Here is a 23,977-nt window from a genome sequence, read left to right on the forward strand (position 1 = left end):
TTATTGATTTTGAGAGGGGTTCTCTGTGCCTCCTGGATTTTGATGCCTGTTTCCTTCCTCACATTAGGGAAGTTCTCTGCTATTATTTGCTCCAATATACCTTCTGCCCCTCTCTCTCTTTCTTCTTCTTCTGGGATCCCAATTATTCTAATGTTGTTTCGTCTTATCGTATCGCTTATCTCTCGAATTCTGCCCTCGTGATCCTGTAGTTGTTTCTCTCTCTTTTTCTCAGCCTCTTTATTTTCCATCATTTGGTCTTCTATATCGCTGATTCTCTCTTCTGCCTCATTTATCCTAGCAGTTATTGCCCCCATTTTTGATTGCACCTCATGAATAGCCTTTTTGATTTTGACTTGGTTAGATTTTAGTTCTTTTATTTCTCCAGAAAGTGTTTCTCTAATAACTTTCACGCTTTTTTCAAGCCCAGCTAGTATCTTTAAAGTCATGATTCTGAACTCTAGGTCTGACATCGTACTAATGTCCGTATTGAGTGGATCCCTGGCAGACGGTACTACCTCTTGTTCTTTTTGCTGAGGTGATTTTTTTCGCCTTGTCATTTTGTCCAGAGGAGAATAGATGAATGAGAGAACAAAATGCTAACAGGTTTACAACGTTCCCAGCAAATATACTGTATACAAATCAGAAAAGACCTGAAACCAGGGGAAAAGAAGGGAAAGAAAGAAAAAAGAAAGAGGAAAAAAAAAAAGAAAAAGAAAAAGATAAAAACAAACAAAAACAGAACAAAACAAAAAAACCAGAATATGATCAAATATGATCAGGCTAGTGCATAGATCAGTGCCACACACTAGATTTTCGGCGTATTTTGGTCTATTAGAAGAAAGTGCCTGCTAAAATTTTAAAGGAAGAAAGACTCCTATATGTACAAAATAAGGGTTGATACAGTGAAAGGATAGAAGATGACTGTAAAGATGAAAATTGTAAAAGATTTTATAAAAGGAATTGATAAGATAAGAAGTTGTTTGAAAAAAGAAAGAAGAAGATTTTTTAAAAAAAGAAAAGAAAAAAAAGGGAGAGAATGTGATCCGGCAGGAGACTAGAACAAAGCCATACACTAGTGATTTAGGGTATATTTTGATCTGTTAGAAGAAACTGTATCTGAAAATTTTAAAGTGAGAACAACTTATATATATATATGCCAAAAATAAGTGTATCTACTATGAAGGGATAAAATATGACTCTAAAAATGAAAAATAAAAAATGCTTTTTTTAAAAAAAAGGGATTGATAAGATGTTGGTTGTAAAAGGGAAAAAGAAAAATTAAAAAAAAACAGTTAAAAAAATTAACTTTGAAAAACTAATGAATCATGGTAAGAAAGCCATGAATTCTCTGTGCAGTATTCCCCTAGCGCTGGAGTTCTCCCGTTCTCCTTGATCGGTAAACTTGGTCTTGGCTTGCTGGCTGTTCGGGCTGATCTTCTGGAGGAGGGGCCTGTTGCCATGGTTCCCACATGTCTTTGCCGGAGGCGGAATTGCCCCGCCCTTGTCGGTTCGGGCTAAGCAACCTGCTCGGGTTTGCTCTCGAGAGCTTTTGTTCCCTGCAAGCTCTCGGCACAGCCCTGGAGGACCAGAGTGAAAATAGTGGCCTCCCAATCTCCGCCCGGAGGAGGCAAAAACTCGGGGCCCCGCTCCTCAGTGCGCCCCCAGAGAAAAGCAGTCACTCCCGTGTCCCCGGTCTCCGGCCGCACCCCGTGCTCACCCGGCCTGTGACCGAGCGTTTCTATCTCTGGCTCCCGACCCCGTGTGGAGTCTCCAAACCCAGCAGATCCCTGCGGTGCGCTCCCGCGCCGCTCCTCCCGGGGGAGGGAGGGGAGTCTCCCCGGATCTGCCACTTGTTGGGTCCCTGCTGGAGGAGCAGTGGCCCGACTGGGCCACGGATCACAGTTTATGGCAACCCCGAGCTGAGAGCCCGCGCCTTGGCTCCGTCTCTGCACCCGGCTTCCCCGCTCCGATACCTGGGAGCTCTGGCGCACTCAGGCACCCCCTGGTCTTTCTGTGACCCCGAGGGTCCTGAGACCCCACTGTCCTGCGAGGGTTCCACCCCCCGCTTAGCCACTGGCGCGACGTCCCTCCGCGGAGCCGACTTCTAAAAGGTCCGATTTTGTGCTCCGCGGCTCTAGCACTTGCCAGAAGCGGCCGGCGGAGGCCCCTCCCCCGCCGTCTATCCTCCCGAATATCGCCTCGGATTCACTTCTCTGCACGTCCTACCTTCCAGAAAGTGGTCGCTTTTCAGTTCAGAGAGTAGTTACTATTCTTTTCTTCGATCTCCTGTTGAGTTCGTAGGTGTTCAGAATGGTTTGATCCCTATTCAGCTGAATTCCTGAGACCAGAGGAAATCCAGGTCTCCTACTCCTCCACCATCTTGCTCCGCCCCTTGGTGATAACATTTTTAATGGCTTACTTCTTCTTTGGGATCTGATCACAATGTGACTGCCATAAAAAGACCCCACCTCTGACGCCCAGAGCAGGGTGGTTTGGTTTGTTCCCTTATCTTGGTTTCGTTGCGCCTCAGCATTTCTGGGATTTCTGTGAGCCTGATCCTGTAGCACCCTACCTATCTCTCCCTACTTAGCTCCACCTGTCCCTTACTCAATGAGACCCTTCAGATGTATATCAGTGGGTCGTATATTTGGGGGGTGATTGCCAACATGTATCTTGAGGGCAGAGATAAAGGAACTTTCCAAAGGAACTTTTATTTGAAAGTAGACTTACAGGATCCTGCAGGTCAGGCTAAGCTTGCCTTTTGCCCTTAGCCAAGTATTAACATCGAGGCAGTTGAGTCCCTAGAGGAAGGACCCTCTGCCTGTTTCAAGGACTTGTCCATGGGCTGTAGATAGCAAGGAAATTTAATAATTTTTCTTCTGCCTTTGTTTCCCACCTCACTAGGGCATTTACTGTGTTCACTGGGTTTAAATTTACACCTAATCATTTCTAAATGTCTTAAGTATATTTTTATTATGAGTAATTCAACCTAATAAAGTCATCGAGGATAATGTATAACCAATAAGTAGCAAAAGAGGGGAAATTGTTATTCCTAGAATCCAAATACAATCATTATCATTTTGGAATAATCCTTCCAGTCTTTTTGTTTGTTTGTTTGTTTGTTTTAAGATTTTATTTATTTATTTGACAGAGAGAGACACAGCGAGAGAGGGAACACAAGCAGGGGAAGTGGGAGAGGGAGAGAAGCGGGCTTCCCACCGAGCAGGGAGCCCAATGCGGGGATTGATCCCAGGGCTCTGGGATCATGACCTGAGCCGAAGGCAGACGTTTAACAACTGAGCCACCCAAGTGCCCACCTTCCAGTCTTTTTGAAGATCACACTTTTTCAGTTCATTTATTTGAGATATTTTAAGTGTATATATTTAAAAATGTATCTGTAAGTTGCTTAAAGATTGTTTTTGCCTCTGTCCCCCCAGACAAATTGTGAAAAACTCCATAAATATGTACAAAGTTTTAGGCTGACATATAAAATTTTTAATCATAATTTTAAATGGTTGCAAAGGATGCACCTTAACGCACATTGTAGACAGTCTAAATTGAAATTGTTATGCAATTTTTAAAATATATCCAATAGAACAGTGATTTGAAACCTAATAACATCCATTGGAAAAAATCTCTTATTTAATGGATTAAAAAATTATATATTTTGTTTGTTCCTTGAATTCATATTCCCATTCCATTTTTTTTCTACAGGTGTTTTATATATTTCTATAAATATATATACAAATGTATTTGTATGCTTCAAAAGTCTTTTATTGATCTATTGATCCTCTGCAACTAAAACAGTGGATATGCATTGAAATTAAAATTGTTTTCATTTTGTGATCATAAATTTGCATTTTCTTTTAATTTTTTAAAGACTTGCCATTGTAATTTTTATTAGCATATAATTGGTCAAAGAATCATCAATATATTAAAAGTTTAATGAATAATTATTAAGCATTAAAACCAAATGTTATTAGGAATGAATCTCTTAATGACGTGAATGGTACTTCTCTTTTTAATTTGTACACCCAGTGATGATTATTATTTATTAACGGATGAAACAAAATTCAAACATCAGTTGTTTTCCATTTATTAAACAGATGTAAGTGCTGAAAATCCACGTTTAAATAGTGTTATTCTGGTCCTTGAATTCTTTTTGAAGCTCTGTGTCACAAATCAGATAGAGTTGCATCCACAAAAATTATTTTTAATGATCTGTCTCCTGACATCTCAAGTAGATTCTTTTCCAATTTTTTGAAAGCAGAGAATTAAACATGAACTCATTTGCAGAGGTGACTTGCCCTTGGAAAAGGACTGCTACTTTATCAACAATGCCTTTGCCAATACCAATGTCGATGTTGTCAAGTGTTCCTCTGTACTCTTCACAAGGCTAAGATTCAGGAGATGGAAGAGGTAGACTTTCCCTTTGTAGAGGTGAAAAAGGGGAACGAGCTTGGAGCTAGAAATTCACAGGTTGTATCAATTTTAGGAAAGAATATATACAGGGGTCAAAGATCTATAATCTGATTAAAAAAAAAAAAACTATTCGCATGCCTATATATTTCTTGGAAAGTCATTGCATACCCTGGAGTGAAGACCACTGATATGCACAATTCTGCCTCCTGACCACTTTTCCCCTACTTAACGCAATATCCGAAGTGTATCTTCCTGTTATTATGTAGTTTTCATGAACATTTTCATGGTTTTCTCTACAATATTTGATTAATCATCTGATACATTTAATTAACATTATATGTTATTTAAACACCCCTTTACAATTGAACATCTGTTTTTAAGTTTTATTTATTTCAAATAACAAGCATGAAAGCAACTTTGTAGAAAAGATTACCCCCCCACCCCACCCCATCTTCAAGTGTAAAACATATTCTCTTAGTATCTATTTATTGAGTGGAACCTCTGGGGCATAAGATGCAAATAGTCTTAAGATGTCCTGGTAAGTGTAGCAATGTTGTTTACCAATTGAGTTGTGCTATTTTACACCAGAACTAGTAATCACTGAGAACACCTGCTTTGCAACATAGTTTCCAGTTTCTTTTAAATCAAGTTGTAATTACATACAATAAAAATGCACAAGTCTTGGGGCGCCTGGGTGGCTCAGTCGTTAAGCGTCTGCCTTCAGCTCAGGTCGATTCCCAGGGTCATGGGGCTCCCTGCTCCGCGGGAAGCTTGCTTCTCCCTCTCCCGCTCCCTCTGCTTGTGTTCTCTCTCGTGCTGTGTCTCTCTCTGTCAAATAAATAAACAAAATCTTAAAAAAAAAATGCACAAGTCTTAAGTGTGCAGTTAAGGGAGACTTGACAGTCATCTGGTCAAGATACAGAGTACTGCTATCACCCAGAAGCTCTTCTACCTTTCCAGTTTAATGCCACCACCAAGTAAACACTGTTGTTTTTTTCTATTCCAATACATTTATTTTACCTGTTTCTTTTTTCTTTTCTTTCTTTTTTTTTTTTTTGTAAGATTTTGTTTTTAAGTAACCTCTACACCCAACGCGCCAGGCTCGAACTCACAACTCTGCAATCAAGCGTCACATGCTCCACCGAATGAACCAGCCAGGAGCCCCTCATTTTATCTGTTCTTGATCTTCATAGAGAAAGAATTATCAAGTAAGCATTCTTTTGTGTTTGGCTTCTTTCATTCAGCAAAATGTTTGAGATTTATCTATGTTGTATGTGTCAATGAGTTCCATTGTATAAGTATAACACAACTGTGTATTCCTTCTATTATTGATGGACATTTGGGCTCTTTTCAATAATTTACTATTATGAATAAAGCTTCAAGGAGCAAGTTTGCAAACAAGTCTTTGTATAGACCTATATTTTCTTTTATTTTGAGCAACTACCTAAATATGGAATTGCAGTCTTATAGAGTTTTAAGAAATTGCCAGTTTTTGACAGTTGTAATATTATAAACTCCCCTCAGCAATGTATGAGAGATCCAATTGCTCCTCCTTCTCCCCAATTTTACTAGTATTGGTTTGTTTTTGTTTGTTTGTTTGTTTTTAAAGATTATTTATTTGAGGGAGGGAGGGGAAAGGACAGAAGGAGAGGGAGAGAGAGAATCCCAAGCAGACTCCATGCCCAGTGAGGAGCTCAATGTAGGACCCTGAGATCCCAGGACCCTGAGATCATGACCCAAGCTGAAACCAAGAGTTGGATGCTTAACCCACCGAACCATCCAGGCACCCCTATTGTTGGTCTTTTTAATGTTAGCCCTCTAGTGGGTATGCAGTAGTAGCTCATGAGGGGTTTAATTTGCATTTTTCTGATGACTAACAATATTGAACATCTTTTTGTATGTTTATTGGCTCTTCATATATCCTCTTTTGTGAAGTGACTATCCAAGTATTTTGCTAATTTTAAATTTAATTGTACGTCTTATTGTTACCTATATCTTGAAAAATCCTAGACATACGTACTTTACTAGATATCGATTGAAATGTTTTCATGTTGTCTGTGATTTGCCTTTTTATTTTCTTAATGGTGTTATTGGTGACCAGAAGTTTATTTCAATAAAGACTTGTTTGTAATATTCTTTATTTTATAATTAGTTGTCTATCCCAAATTTGCAAAGATATTATCTTCTGTCTTCTTCTAAGAGCTTTATAGTTTAGTTTTTACTTTTATATTTGCAATACATCTCGAGTATATTTTTATGTCTGGCTTAGGAAATGTAGCACTTTTTTTTTTCAAAACTGATATCAGTTGTTCCTGTGAAATAATTATTGAAATTTTTCTCTTCTCTTTGGACGTCATTAGAGCCTTTGTCAAAAGTTATTAGATCACACATAATTTGGTCTATTTCGGTACTCTGTTCTTTTAATGGATCTTTCTCAATCCTTTTGCCAACACCACATTGTCTTGATTACAGTAGTTCCACAGTAAATCTTAAAATTGTGTAATGTAAGTCCTCCAACGTAGTTACTTTTTTAAAATAGCTTAAGCTATTATAGGGTCTTTGTATTTCTATATAAATTTTAAAATCTGCTTGTCATTTTTTATTAAGAGGGCTGCTGGAATTGTCCCTGGAACTTAATCCATATATAGTTCAATTTGGGAACCGACACCTTAACAATATGGAGTCTTTTATGTATAAAGTAGGTAATATCTCTCCATTTATTTAGGTTTCTTTAAGCTTTGCAATTTTCAGGGTGAAGATCTTGTTGGTCTCTTGTTCAAGTTGTTACTTATTATTTTTGTTTTTTGTGCTATTTAACTCATATTTTAAAATTTTTGTTTTGTAAGCATTTTTTTTGTTAGCACAAGATAAACAATTGCTTTTTTTTATATTGACCTTGTGTCTGGATACTTTTCTGCATTTACGCAGGAGATCTAGTAATTTTTGTGCAGATTAGTTAGGATTTTCTAAATGCACTATCATGTCATCTGCAAATACAGTTTCACTTCTACTTTCCCACCTTTCTGCTTTTTGGTTTTGTTTCTCCTTTCTTTTTACGCTATTTTATTTAATGACACCTGCTGTACCATGTTGAATAGACGTGATAAGAGCATATCCTGTCTTTTGTCCCATTCTTAGGATGAAAGTATTCAGTATTTTACTGTTGATTCTTTTTTTTTTACATTTTTTATTTTTTAAAGATTTTATTTATTTGCTTGACAGAGAGAGACACAGCGAGAGAGGGAACACAAGCAGGGGGAGTGGGAGAGGGAGAAGCAGGCTTCCCACAGAGCAGGGAGCCCGATGGGGGGCTCGATCCCAGGACCCTGGGATCATGACGTGAGCTGAAGGCAGATGCTCAATGACTGAGCCACCCAGGCGCCCCCTTAGTGTTGATTCTAATTACAGGTGGAGAATTTTTCATAGGAGTCTTTCAACTAATTGAGGAATTTCTGTTTCTACTTTGCTGACAAGTTTTGGTTAGGAAGAGGAGTTGAGTTTTGTCAAATCTATTTTCCAGTTTTGAAACTGATCTTTTATTTATTAATTTGATTAATTTCCATATTCTTCTAATAATCTTGGCTACCAAGGATCTACCCAGAAGTTTAAGAACAATTTATCAGGAAGGAAAGTACTCCAACTGAGCTCTCTCAGTTAAAATCAGATTTTCTTTTGTCACTTTTTAAATATGTAAGAAATGTACAATACATTTCAGTAATATTTTCAGCTAAAAGAGTTAAAACCAGCAATGACAACAACAACTAAAAATGCAAGTAATTTACATTTACCTGCTTACCATTCTGACATTTATTCAGCTAATCCATGTTGTGGACCTACCAGTGCCACCTGTTAACGGCTTGAATTTTCGTCAGTGGTGAACAGATAAAGTGCTTGCTGTAAATACATTACAGCATCCTCAGAATAATTCCTGATTATTCCAGACAGTGTGTTTTTATTATTCCAGGCTCCACACAGTGAGTCATTTGAACCAAAGTTTGTTTTCCTCTTCTCATTAACCACAGCACCTGTTCAACCTAATTACAGCTTTTGTGGGTATCTAAATCTGATTTATCTGTGCAGTTTCCACTTTCACTTCTGTTTATTTGCCTCAGAGAGAATAGTCCTATCTGAAAGCCCTTTATTTTTTTTAAGATTTTATGTACTTATTTATTTTAGAGAGAAGAGAGAGGGAGAGAGAATCCTCAAGCAGACTCCCCCCACTGAGCCCAATGCAGGGCTCCATCCCACCACCCTGAGATCATGACCTGAGCCAAAATCAAGAGTCAGAGGCTTAACCAACCGAGCCACCCAGGCCCCCCCAAAAGCCCTCCAAAACCCACATGCTGATGTGATTCTTCCTGCTACAGAGGCCTGATCCAAAGAATGCTCCAGCACACACAGACGAGGCAGCACAGAGTGGTGTTGGACTGTAGTATCTTGAATCCAACGATCTCCATGTAAAGCTCAGTGCCAGCAATTACAACCTATGTGAATTTAGCTAATGTACTAGCCTCTTGGTGCCTCAGTTTCTCCCTCTGCAAGACAGACAAAAAGGAGATAATAATACCAGTACCTACCAATAAAATTGTTCTGTGGATTAAATAAGTTAATTCATAGAAACTGCTTTTAAAATCTCCTGGCACAAAGTTCTTTACAAAAATTATTATTTTTGAAATAATATAACCATAATAATATAACCATACTAAAATTGATAGTGGGGGTCCTGCGTGGCTCAGTTGCTTGAATGACCAACTCTTGATTTGGGCTCAGGTCATGACCCCGGGGTTGTGAGATCGAGCCCCGGGTCAGGCTCTGTGGTGCTCAATGGGGAATCAGCTTGAGCAGCTTTCTCTCTCTCCCTCTCCTTCTGCCCCTCCCCCATCTGCTTGCACACGCTCTCTAAATAAATAAATAAATAAATAAATAAATAAAATCTTTTTAAAAAATTATAGGTGTTAGTATTTTCATTGAATTTTATTTTTTCATGATAATTGTTACTAATAATAGCGCTTTGATGGCTGATGACTGGAAAAAGAGAGAGATGAATATTCAAAGCAAAAATATGTATTCCTGAAAGAAACATGATTTTATGGACTGGACTTTCTGGCATGGCCACGGTTCTGCGCTGTTACTGTGAGTGCATGACTAATCGTGGCCTGAGAGAATCATTTACCAAGGAAAGACCAGTATCATTTCTCTGCAAAGGTTATATCCAAAAAAGAAATCTGTTTGAATAATATAACAGCACGTGGAGATTGCATGAGCTTGGCTCTGTGACCCATCAGTTGAGTTAGAACCTAACAATATTAACAGGTATCTAATATGTGCCAAAATGTAAGTTCTCTTTCAGAAACTAAGCCTGGAAATCTGCCCTTTCAATGAGGATTGAGAGGTGAAATAGAAAGCAAGTGTCAAGATAGTTCCTCGCTGAACAGTTAAATGTCAGCCAAGAAGCGAAACAAAAGAGCAAATTGGGCTGATGCTCTGGAGGGAAGTGTTGGGTTATTTCTACAGACATTATAATTCAGACCTCATTTGAAAAGGCTAAGAATTCAATCTTACCCAGTTACTACTGAAATATGTACTGTTCATCTGTGAAATGTTTCTGAAGAAAGGGTGGGACAAGCAGCTAGCCATATAATTTAGGAGACAAGAGAAATTAAGCCATTGGAAAATGATTTGATGTTTCATGGTGTCACCTTCAAACTCATTAGAAGAACATTTCAGAGCAAAGGGCAGTCAGAGAACGACTCAAAAGAGTTGAACCAGGCAAGAGGGAGAGAGTCTGGAGAGATGTAAGTGGGGACATCACAACTGTGGGAAACAAGGACACAGAGAAATAGGAATTAAATCTGTCTAGTGATGTGCTTCTCCAAGTGTGAATTTGGGGCCACCTAGATCAAGAACCACCTGGGGTACTCATTAAAAATGCAGTTCTCAAAGAAATAGATAAAAAATAAAAATAAAAATGCAGCTATTGAGTCTCTACTTCACCTTAGAATCAGAATCTCTGAGAGACAGGGTTGAAGATCCCAGTATTTTTCACAAATACGAACAAGGATTCTGAGGTTTGAGAAAGGGAGTGGATGGAACCAACATGGAAAGGATAGTGGGCCATTGTGGTTGCTTCTTCTTTTTCTTTTCAACACTTCTTTGAGGTATAACTTGTATATTGTAACGTAGTTACGTGCTATAACAGTACAAGCCACGACCTTTGACAAATAAATCCACGTAACTGCCATAAGATCAGTCTTTCATTTTTAAGATTTTATTTATTTGAGAGAGAGAGAGAGAGAGAGAGAGCATGCACAAGTGTGGGGGAGGGGCAGAGACAGAATCAGGCTCCCCGCTGAGCAGGGAGCCCGATGCAGGACTCGATCCCAGGGCCCTGAGTTCATGACCTTAGCCGAAGGCCAACACTTAATCAACTGAGCCACCCAGGTGCCCTGCCATAAGATCAGATTCGATATAAACTGTCATCGCCCTAGAAAATTTCTTCATGTTTCTTTGCTACCTAGCCCCAAGTCACCTTCGATCTAATTTCTGTCCTACACATTAGTATTGATTTTTGTCTAAAATTTCATATAAATATAATCATTCTATATATACTCCTTTGTATCTGACTTCTTTCTTTTGCTCAAGCTAACGTTTTTAAGTTTTATCGGTGTGGTTATGTGTATTAGCTGTTTGTTCCCTTTTTATTGCTAAGGAGTATTTCATTGGACCTATGTACTGTATCTCTCTATCCATTCCATAATGACAGATATTTGGGTTATTTGGGTCATTTCTCTTGGTAAGTACCTAAGGGCAGAAATACTGAGTCATGTGGAAATTGTATGTTGCATATTTAACTCTATAAGACTATATAAGACAATACTAAATTGCTTTATCTAGTGTTTTTTCCATTTTACAGTTCTATAAGCAAAGAAAGCGTGAGAGTTCCACTTGTTCAAAGTCCTTGCCAACTGTTGGTCTTTTTAATTCTAGCTATTATAGTGGGTGAGAAGAATTATCTCATTGTAGTCTTAATTTGCATTTCTCTTTTGACAAAAGATATGGAGCACCCCTTCATGTACTTATTAGTCATTCATACACCTTCTTTTGTTCAAAGCTTTTGTCCATTTTATTATTGGCTTATTTGACTTCTTATTGAACTGCAAGAGATCTTTATGTATTCTGGATAAAATTTCTTTGTCAGATTTTTGTTTTACAAATATTTTCTCAAAGTCAATGGCTTGACATTTAAATTTCTTAATGTTGTCTTTTCAGCAGTACCGTTTTTAATTTCAATGAGATCTAGTTTATCATTTTTGTCTTTCATGCTTTTTGTGTCCTAAGATATTTTTGCCTACCCTGAGGTCACAAAGATCTCTTGTGTTTTTGTTTAAGCTTTATAGTTTTCGCTTTTATGTTTAGGCCAATAATTTACTTTTAACTTTTATAAATGGTGCATGTTAGGGGTTGAGCTTGATTTTTTTTTTCTTTTATGCACAGTTCTAGTACCATTGTTGCACATGATTCTTTGCCATTGAATTATAAGCTCTGTCCAAAATGAGTTGACTCTTTGTGTATGTGTATATTTGTGCACCAATTTTTGTACCCCATTGTACTAGGTATTTGTCACATGACACTGCCACACAAACAGTGTTGATTTCTGTAGCTTGTAAATTTTGCAATGAGGTACTGTCAGTCATCCAACTTTGTTTCTTTTGCAAATAAGTTTTGGCTATTTAGGTCACTTTAGAACATAATGTGAATTTATTTGGGCTTCATAAAATGAATTGGGAAGAGTTCCTTGCCTTTTTTTTAAAAATTTTTTGCTTAATTATAATAATCTCTTCCTTAAATGTTAAATAGGATATTCACTAAGGAAACCATCGGGGTTACTTTTTATTATTATTTCTATGTCTTTTTTTTTAAAGAAATTCTTTATTTAAAAAATATTTATTTATTTATTTGTTTATTTATTTATGTGAGAGACACTTGGCGGGGAGAAGGGCATAGGGAGAGAGAGAATCCCCAGCAGGCTCCACGTCCAGCAGGGAGCCCAAAGTGGAGCCTGATCTCATGACCCTGAGGTCAGGACCTGAGGTGAAATCAAGTCAGAAGCTTAACCCACTGAGCCACTCAGGTGCCCCTATTCATAAGTCTTTTTAATGATCAAAGTAGAACATGGCCCAACTCAAAAAACTTTTTTTTAACAAATAAGACTAATATTTAGTAGTCAAGATACTCAGAAGTGGGATTTTTGTTTGTATGTGTGTAAATTCTTCTGAAAACAAATTCAATTTCCTTAATAGAACAGGGCTCACCAACTGTTCTATTTTCTCTTGAAACAGAAATAGTTGAAGTTGTTTTTCAAAGAATTTGTTCAGTTAATCTACTTTATCAAATTAATTGGCATTAATTGGCATATGAGTTTTCCTCATATTCTCTTATTATAATTTTATTATTTATGATATCATTCATGCTATTCATTCTTTAATTTCTGATTCTGGTACTTGATATAACTTTATTTTTTTCTAGATTAGTCTTCCTAGTGCTTGCCAATTTTATAAATCTTTTCAAAGGACCAACTTTGGGATTTGTTAATTTTCTCTAATATTCTGTTTTTTTATTTATTAATTATTTTCTCTTATCTTTATGACTTCTTTTCTCCTACTTACTATGGGCTTTTCTTTTTTTACTTAATAAGGTAGAAACTTGCAGTATTGATTGCGAGCTTTTCTCTCTCCTAATACAAGTTGATATACATTGTTATATGTTATAAGTTAACATAATTATATTTGATATTACTAATTTTGACATTTAGTATTTTTTTATTCACTCAATTGCAAATATTTTCCTAAGCAAACTTTGGAAACACAGAAAAGCCAGTCGCTACATCTCTCTGAGGGATCTCAGTCTGCTCAATGGTAAAAGAAATCTAAAATTGACCTCTTTGTATATTCTGGCCAACTCTCACCCCATTTTTGCAGCGTAGTTAAGAATTGGGGTGTGTGGGCACCTGGGTGGCTCAGTTTGTTAAGCAACTGCCTTTAGCTCAGGTCATGATCCTGGAGTCCCGGGATCAAGTCCCACATCGGGCTCCCTGCTCAGCGGCAAGTCTGTTTCTCCCTCTGACCCCTTCCCTCTCATGTTCTCTGTCTCTCATTCTCTCACATTCAAATAAATAAATAAAATCTTTAAGAAAAAAAAGAATTGGGGTGTGGATTCACTGAGAATGCTGCCCAAGCATTAACATCAGCCCTGGTTAAATCGTTGCTTGATAAGCTTGACAGTAACATCATGAAGCAATGAGGAAAGTGGAATGAAGCTCTCTGTTTATTTCTATTATTTTTTTGTTGAGAAATTGGTACCCTTGATGTCATCATCATCACTGTGACATCACTGTGACATCATCACTGTGTCCATCAATACAAAATGCATTACTCACGAGAGTTGCTTATATTAATCTACATGCACTCGATATAAGATATTTAAACCCAATATGAAACAGAAAATGCAGCAAGGCAATATTCTTTTGAAAGTCTCCTATTTCTCCCTGGTTGCCCTAGCTGGGGGGAAAGACAGAAAACAACCATTATTAGAAATTCTTGAGCAAGGGAGGACAGTCTTACCAGTAGTCCTATTGCTAATAATACCTTTTCCCAACCAAAGCTGGATAAGTCTATAGCAGGTCTCACCACCGTGGAGGGCATCTGCCTGTGGAAAACTTTTTAAAGATGAGTTTCCAGTTTGGGGCTACTTATGTCATTTTAGTCTTCCCTTGATTATACACATTTTTTTTTTGGTGTAGTGAATAGAAAAAAAAATATATATATATACATCCATATGTATATATATCTGTGTGTGTATATATATATGTGTGTGTGTGTGTACCTATATATATGTATATATGTATATGTGTGTGTGTGTATATATATATATATATATATATATATATATATATAAACAGCATTTCCCAAGAGTGTTCCTTAGAAATTTGGGCCATAGTATGTTTAACTGGTGTTATTCAAACAGTAACATTTCAAGAGCAAATGAGATTGCAGAAGAGTCGATTATAGTAAAACAGGGTCAGGATTGCAGGACTACGGTGACCCTTAATTATAATATTGTAAACTAAGACTTCCAGAGCAAGTCACTATATAGCATTTGTATATATATGTACTTATGAGGATAGCAGTGTCATTCACCCTAGGGGACATTTGAAAAGATGGGGATGCATATTTGAATAATCTAATGGTGGCTATTGGCATTTAGTGGGCAAAAACCAGGGTTGGTAAACATACTATCGTATGTAATTTTTATATATGATATAAACCATGTAGACATGCTTTCCTGTGAGCTCTTCTAACAAGTAACATCTTTTGGGAGTCATGTTTCATAGAAAAGAGTGTGAAATGCTGATTTAGAGTGATAAATCAATATAATTTATATGTGGATTATATATATATAAGTATATATATCTATAAACCTAAAATATATATAATTTATGTTGATTAAGTCTGGAGACTTGAGGCCCCAGGATCTCACCTTTAAGGACTGAGAGCCCCCTGGAATTTATCATGGCTGCTTTCTTTCTATGCATTCGTGTGGGCCAGCAGGATGTCAGTGTGAGATGCTTTCGTCAGGGAGCTGTCATGGAAACCCATCAAAGAAATAAGAGGACTCTTGGAGTATCATGAAGGAGAAGTGTCTAAATCAGGCAGCCTCAGCTGACAATTATAGGTAATATTGTGAGGCTCAGATAGGGCAGAGCAGGTTAATACACCCCTTGAAAGTACAAGTCAGAACAGCCCTGGTGAGAGATGCCTGAAGAGAGGTTGTTTGGTTAGAACCACTGACCGAAATGGAAGACAGAGACTGCTCTTGTCTGGACATGTCATCCTTCCAAACCCAGATCCAGCACACCGAGGTATGAAACAAAGCAACCCAATGGGCTCGATGTCATGGCTGCACAACACAGCCCGTCATGACTAGGACAGTCTTGCGCCATACCTTAGGACAAGACTCCAGTTCTTCCTATAGGCGGCACATGGTCCAGCTCCTCTGCACCAGCCCAGGCCCCAGAGGCTCTCCAGCAAGCCCATTACAGAAGGGAACTGGATGCTCTCTAATGCAGGGGCCCTTCACGGCTGTGACTGTAACCCAGAGGCCCAAAATTCCAACCACTCCACAGAAACCATGAAATTGTGAGTGCTTTGAGAGAAAAGACCACTTTTAAAATTTTCCCTCATGACTTCCCATAAGATAATCCTGAACTGAGGACATAATCAACTCTCAAAGTTTACTATAAGAGAGGACCAGTGGAGCAGTGTGAAATTGTTACTGATCGATCTATCACAGTGGCTAACTCAGAAAACAAACAGCTAAGCCACTCCCTCTGGGGGACCCAAAGGCTGCTGGACAAGTTGAGAGCGTAGCTCTGGGCTGGGTTGCCAACTCTGCTGCCAAACAAATTCAGATAAACTTGGCTCAAGAGAAGCCAAAATCTCATGAGACAACGGTTTGGAAAAGAGAAAAAGATTTATTTTGGGTACCAACAGCTGAGGGAGGTGGCAGGCCCCTCTCTTAACAACAGACTTCTCTGCGGCCAAAAGGAACACCTTGAGTTTTATAGGAGAGTTTGGGGGTTTGGGGAGAACAGGGTATATGGGCAGGGGAGCAGGCAGAGAGCACCTAGTCATGGATAGGAGCTGTATGTGTTTAGCACGTCATCACGGGCTGGGAAGGGGACCTGTAGGGTGTGGTCTTCTAGATATTTCATTGCTCTCAGGGTTTTTCTGGTTCGTGATTGGAATGTTCTGGTCATCGTAAAACGTCTTTGTCAACGCTTCAAAGAAGTATGATAAGGAATCAGCACAATGGGTTTTCGTTAGAACGTGAGTTGAGCTGCCCTGTCTATTTCTCGTTTTATCTGTTGGGGTCTACCGTTGAGCTCTTGCTCAAAATGACAAAATGAAACAAGGCAAAAAAGATATAATGCAAAATGGCGAGTCAATGTGGGGTCATCTTTAAGATTAAATGACGTACTCATTCAGTCTTTCACCCATCTATTTAACTGACAAATGTTTATAGGAACTGATGGAGTTTTGGATATATACAGGTGAGGTTTGGTGGGGTCCGGAGCGGAGGGCCAAGAAGGAATTCTTGAGACTTCTTCGGTGCAAAAACGTGGTTTTATTAAAGCGCAGGGACAGGGCCCGTGGGCAGGAAGAGCTGCTGCCCCAGGATTGTGAGGGGCAACTGATTGTATACTTTGAAGTTGGGGGAAGTAAAGATAAGAAAGTTCCAGAAGGATTTTCGTATGCTAAAGAAGACTCACAGGATACCTTGCTCACTCAAGGCCTCACTCACAGGACGCCTTGCTATTGTCAGACTAAGGTTGCTTTTCCCTCTAGCAAGGCCTTAACATTGAGTTGGGAGCTTCCTGGAGGAACATTATACCCTGCCTGCCTCAAGTATTTGTCAATGGGCTGCAGGTTATAAGGACATTTAATTTTATCTATGTTTCATTCTGCCTTTGTTTCCCACATCAGGAACCTCCATGAGAGGTCTCAGAGGGACAGAAATAAGAACAAAAGTTTATTTCCTCAAGGAATCCAGGCAGTCTAGTTGTTCCTCACAAGTTGGAATGCATATGAATGAATCACTTGGAATGATGGCTGAAATTGCAGATCCCTGGCCACACACCCCCCCAGAGTCTCATTCAAGTTGGCTGGGGTGGGGTTCTGAGTTTGTGGTAATTATGATGCCTGTGTTCTATGGTCTATGTGACACCAGTCAGGCACATAGTAGCAAGAGGGCCCTGGAAGCCTACTCCCAATAGACCAAGTGGTTACGAACACAAAGCTCAGGAGCATTTCCTTCAGAGCCTGGCAACAAGAGTCAAATTCTCAGGCAAATGACTTGACCTCTTTAAGACCCAGTCTCAGTTGAAATAAAATGGAGATAATATTTCTTATCCCTTGGGATCAGTTTGAGAATAAATGAGACCATGTATGTCTGGCACCTAACTTGGCACATAATAGGTGCTCAGTGGATAGTTGCACTAGTAATAATAATTACTACTATTGGTACTGTTATCACTACCAATGTGATTCACCAGAATTAAGCTGTATCAATCAATATGAGTTATGTATAAATATATTACATTAATATAAAATACATATTTACCACATTGATCATATTATAATATAAATTAATTATATTAATACATACAGTCAACAGAGATTATGACCTTGATATCCAAGAGAGACATTCATGGAAATTTCTATAACAATACTGGAGCATCTTCTGAAAAATCCTCCCATTCCCTACAGGGGAAGGTGAGACTTACCATCTGTCTTATATTGAAAAAAAAAAAGAACATACTGACAGCTAGAGTGTGTTTTCCAACATAAATTGAAAGTCTTCACTTTGTAAAGACTGTAGTAATGGGAAGTCTCCTGCAAAGTGTCCCCCTGTGTTATTTCTGCAGTTGTTTACTTGTTTGTTGCTTTTAAACTTAAGTGGTTTCAAAGCCAAATGGGGAATATAATCATCTTTTCTCCCCCACAATTTTGACAATTTTCTACTTGAAAAGTAACTTCTTTCTTATGATAAAGTAATACTGGATATAAAAAAATTATAAAGCATGGAAAGTCCTAAAAAATGAGAAAATGGTCAACCCAAATATTCACCATCTAGACATAACCATAATTAAAATTTGGTGTTTATGTAACCGAACTAATGTTGAGTTTGCCCCTTGATGAGTCACAGGTAGAAACTATGCCGAGTGAGTTGTCACACAAAGAAAACTTTATTTGCAGCAAATAAGGAGATCACGAGGATTAACTTCCAAAGCTGGGACCCCCGAGCAAGGTGGGTGGGTTCCTTTTATTCAGGGTTAGGATGAGTATTTAGATAGAGGAGCCTTGTCATTCGATGTAGAGGCAGGGATGAGGTTGAGCATGCACCTTAAGGGACCATGCCTGTGCACACTTTGCATGTTATGTAAATAGGCTTGTGTTCCTCCTTGGGTGGAGATTTTAGTGTTATAATGAGGTAGAGGTAACTGTGGATCATTCCATGGTCCATCTGCGCGGGCGTGAGTCGAGGTTTAAGTTCACAGTGGTCCGGGTGCTCTGGGCCACGGGAGCTCTTCCTCTGGGCAATCCTTATTGCTTGAGGGGTGGTTTCAGTTTCCATCAAGGGATGTTGTGCCTATAATGTCTTTTTCCTGAGTTAAGAGATAGGCTGGAAGAAAGAACTTAAGGAAAACATGGGACAAATACAGATAGGTATATACAGGTGGGCAGTCAAGGTCAGATCTTGGGGTCAATCATGAGGAGTTTGGCAGGTGACAGTCTTTTTGTCCTCTTTATCATTTGTTTTAACATTGGGCTCAAAATATATGCACAATTTACATTTTTCCCCTAATATTATATAATAGAGATTTCACATAACACATATAAATATTATACTTGGTGGCTGGATAATACCATTTTTCCTCACCCATAATTTATTTTATCAATCTCTTATTTGGTAAATTTCACTATATTAAGATATATAGTCAGGAATGATTTTAAAATAATTATTTCTTTTTTATTATGTATATTATTTTTCCTTTGGGTAGACTGCTGGAAATAGAATTGCTGAGTGAAAAGTATGAATATTTTTAAATTTGTAAGTCATGTTAATAAATTTCTCTCCATAAAGGTTGTGCTGATGCTTACTCCCATGATTAGAAAAAAGGAATTAATTCATTTGGTAACTAGAGATATTGAACGTGCTTTATTAATATACTGGCCATTATATTTCTTTCTCTGCAAATTCTTCATTCCCTTCTTTTGTCCAGCTATCTATTGGAGACTTATTTGATGTTTATGCTTTCTTCTTTTCTTCCTTTCTTCCTTCCTTCCTTCCTTCCTTCCTTCCTTCCTTCCTTCCTTCTTTTCTTCTTTCTTTTCTTACTAAAAATTCATAATTTCAGATTTTTCATGGAATGAGTCTTGAATATTAAGTTTATTGCTTGCTAAAGCACAACCTAGAAGCAGGTTTCTACTCTCTCTTACAGTCGTTTTATAGGATTGCACCAAAGTTCACTTGTAGAATTCTCTTTGATGACAAATATATTAATATTTCCTTTCCCAGGCAGACTTCAAATGTGGCAGCTTTTAGCAGCAGCATACTGGATGCTCCTTCTTGGACCTATATATGGTTATCACAAGAAAGGAAGTGTCACAAATCCTGAAGCTAATATGAATATTGTAAGTCCTTCATTAAGAAGAAACCTTAATATAAGGAATTATTAATTTATCATCATTTTATTTATTTATTTATTTTAATTTTATTATGTTATGTTAGTCACCATACAATACATCATTAGTTTTTGATGTGGTGATCCACGATCCACTGTTTTTGTATAATACCCAGTGCTCCATGCAGTATGTGCCCTTAATACCCATCACCGGGCTAACCAATCCCCCCTCCCCCCTCCTCTCTAAAACCCTCAGTTTGTTTCTCAGAGTCTATAGTCTCTCATGGTTTTAGATCTAATTGGTCTGCTTGTCTACAACCAGTTCTACATTGACTAAATCTGTGTTCACTCCCCTATTCCCTGGCATGGCTAACCAGGAGCTGGAAGTTGCTAATCTAAACTTTGAAAGACTTGAGCCAAGGTGGGGCAGTAATATTCCCTTTCCTGGTGGTTTGAGCTACCGTCTGATGGTGGTTTCCTGAAGAAGTTTCGTGAGTTCGTACTGATGACCTCTACAGAGTATGCTTGCATCCTCCATAAGGCTTTTCCTAGAAGAGTTTCTTTAATTTGTGAGCTGTATCAGTGTTTTTCTTAGTTTAATAAGCCAGACATGGTTTCTGTTGTTTGCAACTGAAAGTATCTTAACATGCAGAAATTTGTGTCAGTAGTGGAAAGGAAAAGAGTGGAATGGAATAGAGCTAATGAAAAAGAAAGAAAAAGAAGAAAGAAAGAAAGAAAGAAAGAAAGAAAGAAAGAAAGAAAGAAAGAAAGAAAGAGAAAGAAAGAAAGAAAGAAAAAGAAAAAAGAGAGAAAAAGAGAAAGAATGGAAAGAAAGACAGGCAAATGACCAATTTCCACCATAGGCTTCATTCCAATGGGATACTCCATACTCTTGCATAAATGGTGCACTATTGATGTCCTCACCCAGGTCAAGGCTGTGTTAGACCCTTAAGAAGAATGAAACTGTCACAGTTTCTAATGCGTGTCTCCTGTTGCTCCTTTCTCCACAGTAAGCAGCAGGTACCCTAACCCCCTACACTGCTGAACTCATAGTCTGTGACTATATGTCTTCATATCGAAATTTCCCTCTTTCTCTCATATTCACACACATTATCTTCCTCTCTGGTCTGGGTGCTTTTTGGTTCTTAATTATTTTATAAAGATAATAAGAATAATAAACATTTACAGAGCACTTATTTTGTGCCAAGCATTGATCTAGTTACTTTATGTATAGTCCTCAGAACAAATCTGTGAAGAGATACTAATATAATTTTTATTTTACAGTTGAGGGACAAAACGGTTAAATAACTTGCCCAGAGTTGTACATCTAAGAAGAGAAAGAGCTAGATTTCGATGCCATACAGTTTGTCTCTAGAATCTAGGCTCATAACCACCGCTTTAAATAGCCCCATCAGATATGCACACCTCTCGAGCACCTTGCATGGGCACATGCATAATCCTGTGGTAAAGGCATGCGCTTTGGAGCTAAACTTCCTTAGGCTTTAATTTTGTCTTTCTCTCTTCCTGGTGTAAGATCTCAGACAGATTATTCATCTCGCTGGAACTCCGTTTTCTCAGCCATGAATGGGTATGATCCCATCGCAAAGGCTTGGTGTAAGGATTAACAAAGCAGAACATATACACCATGCCCTATGCAGACGACCAGTAAACAGTACTTGCTCTCTTTGTATATCTGTGCAGGAGTTATTTTTCATTTGGGTTCAGTCTCTCTTCTTTACATCTTCTTTACCCTCTGCCCAAGAAACTGACCTGTAAGAACTAGGTCAACAAGGTCCCTTGACTTTGGCTTTCGGTTCAGTTCAGTCCATTGAAATCTTGAGCAGGAGATCAGAAGGAGGGACGACGTTGAGGTCCGATGATTCGTTGTCCTGGTTCCCTCCATGTGGTCACCTTAGATGGCCTTTCTGCTTCCTCTCCATGTGGCTCTTTCTACCTATCTCATTCTGGGCCTGGGCACCACTCTCCCACCTCCCTTCAGGGTTGGCTGGCAATAGCTAACTTGTTACTAGCCACGGGGCCCTACACAATCCCCCATGGCTTCCCTCATTAGCTAACCATAAACATTTGTTTTCAAACATTTTGTGAGTGAACCCGGGTGCATTGGTAGTTCTCATTGTAACTCTCAACCCCGGCCGGGCAGACCAGGAGGTAAGGTCAACCTCCCTCGCCTTCCGATGCCTCTGCATGCAACCTTCTTCTAAAACCGTCCTCAAGGGATCCTGAGTTTCCTGCTGCATTCTGTCCCAGGACTTAGTTGAACAGTAGCTTGTGTAACTCAAAGGACTATGTTGCAACGTAGGTATAAAAATCGAGAGCTGACATCATGGACGTGTCTGTTTTCCTCTCCTCCTTCCAGAGCCAGATTATTTCCTACTGGGGTTACCCTTGCGAAGAGTATGATGTCGTGACGGAAGATGGTTATGTCCTTGGAATTTACCGGATTCCTTCTGGAAGAGGATGTCCCAGAGCAAGTAGGATTTATGTTGTTATGGATGGAAGACTGCCTCCAGCAGGGATTCCTCGGTGTGCTCCGAGCATTCCTAGAGCAGCTGGGCAGCTTTTGGTCTGAAATAGGAAACTCATCACCTCCACCAGTCCGGCTCCCTTTTGCTTGTAGAATCCTCTGAGGTTTTTCAAGCATTTAGATACACAGTTGGCTCAAACAACACGGGAGTTAGGGACACCACTACTCCCCACCACAAGCAGCTGAAAACTCACATATAACTTCTGACTCCCCCAAAACGTTAACTACTAATAGCCTACTGTTGACTGGAAGCTTTGTCAATAACATAAACAGCCAATTGACACATATTTTGTATTAGGTTAGAGGCATCATATACTGTATTCTTACACGGAAGTAGGGTAGAGAAAAGAAAACGGTAAGAAAATCATAAGGAACAGAAAGTACATTCATAGGACTGTACTGTATTTGTCAAAGAACTCCACACGTAAGTGGACCCATGTTGTTCAAAGGTCAACTGTACACTCCCTATTTAGTCTTTTCTTCCTCCATGACTTTGTCCTTCCCCAAAAAAAGAAACCATGAAATAAAACTTAGTCCGGCTCTGAAGATACCCCCTTCGGGCTTAACAACCAGACCCCTAGGAGTTATCTTGACGCTTTCTTGTCCATCACTTCCTATATGCAGCCGGTCACCAAGATCTATCAATTTTGCCTCCAAATTTCTCTCTCATCTGAACACTTCTCTCTGCTTCAATATCCCTCAAGTCTAGGCTTGGACATGATCATCATCTTTTGCTTCAGCTATTCCGACAGCTTTCCAACTTACTTCATTTGTAATTAGTTCTCTTCTTAAGTCATTGGGACTTCATGTTTTAAGTAAATCTGACCCGATTTTAAAAAAAGATTTTATTTTTTTTGTTTATTTGAAAGGCAGAGAGAGAGAGATCACTAGCAGGGAGGAAAGGTAGAGGGAGAAGCAGACTCCCCTACTGAGCAGGGAGCCTGACATGGGGCTCGATCCCAGGACCCTGAGATCATGACCTGAGCCGAAGGCAGATGCTTAACCAACTGAGCCACCCAGGCGCCCTAAACTGGACCCGATTATTGCTATACTTAAACTTAATTAATGAACCATTCCTAGCTCCCTACAATACAGATTGATCTCTGTAGAGTAAGGGGGAATCCACCTGGCAAGAACTGTTTGCTTTCTTCTCTCAAATCTTAGCTCCTTTGATACTTTGGAGTCTCGTATAACGAAACTTGCCAGCCTCAGAATGGTTAATCATGTAAAGAGAAAAATCTAGATTCTAGATAACCCCATTACAATAGTCATGAGAACTTTGTCTGCCCAAACTTTTATTTCAGTTCTGCCAGCTAGCTGCTGAAATGCATGAGCTGGACAGTGGACTCTACAATGAGAAGCTGCCAGGGGCTCAGATCCGAGGGGGCCTATGTCCTATGACTGCTCTTAGGCAATAATTTAGCAGAATTAGTAAAACCTCTTCTTTCCGTTTCCTCCAAAGGTGGACTGAATGAACATAGACTTTAGTTTCTTGTGTCTGGGTGACCAAAGGCTCTCTGGGACCCCAGTGTAACCACCCGATCTCTGGGAGCTGGTCTAGCCCCAAAGGGAGCTGAGGGGGTCCCGGGTACCAGGACCGTAACAAACCTTTTGTAAAAGACAGGAACATTGTTGTTGCTTTTTTCTCTTGTCTGTGTCTTAACGCCACTTCCCTGCCTTCTTCTTCGTCAAGCTGTCCCAATTCTACATCGTGAACAGGACTTTTCTATCAGATTAACAATTTCACGTTGCATAACATTTCACTG

The 23,977-nt window shown here is 38.9% G+C and overlaps 1 protein-coding gene across 2 annotated transcripts in view; it reads left to right on the forward strand.

Moving 5' to 3' along the window:
- Nucleotides 1–23,977, forward strand: part of LIPK (lipase family member K) — a 56,600-nt gene that overhangs the window by 7,790 nt on the left and 24,833 nt on the right. For both annotated transcript variants that reach the window (XM_025851011.2, XM_025851012.2), the window contains exons 2-4: nt 5,485–5,630; nt 19,561–19,676; nt 22,044–22,158. In XM_025851011.2, coding sequence (XP_025706796.1) covers nt 19,572–19,676; nt 22,044–22,158 — 220 coding nt within the window. In that variant the 5' untranslated portion in view covers nt 5,485–5,630; nt 19,561–19,571. The remainder of the gene's footprint in view (nt 1–5,484; nt 5,631–19,560; nt 19,677–22,043; nt 22,159–23,977) is intronic.

Source organism: Callorhinus ursinus, unplaced genomic scaffold, assembly GCF_003265705.2.
Source record: "Callorhinus ursinus isolate GAN/ISIS: 27379988/994484 unplaced genomic scaffold, GSC_fseal_2.0 scaffold32, whole genome shotgun sequence".
Taxonomy (NCBI): domain Eukaryota; kingdom Metazoa; phylum Chordata; class Mammalia; order Carnivora; family Otariidae; genus Callorhinus; species Callorhinus ursinus.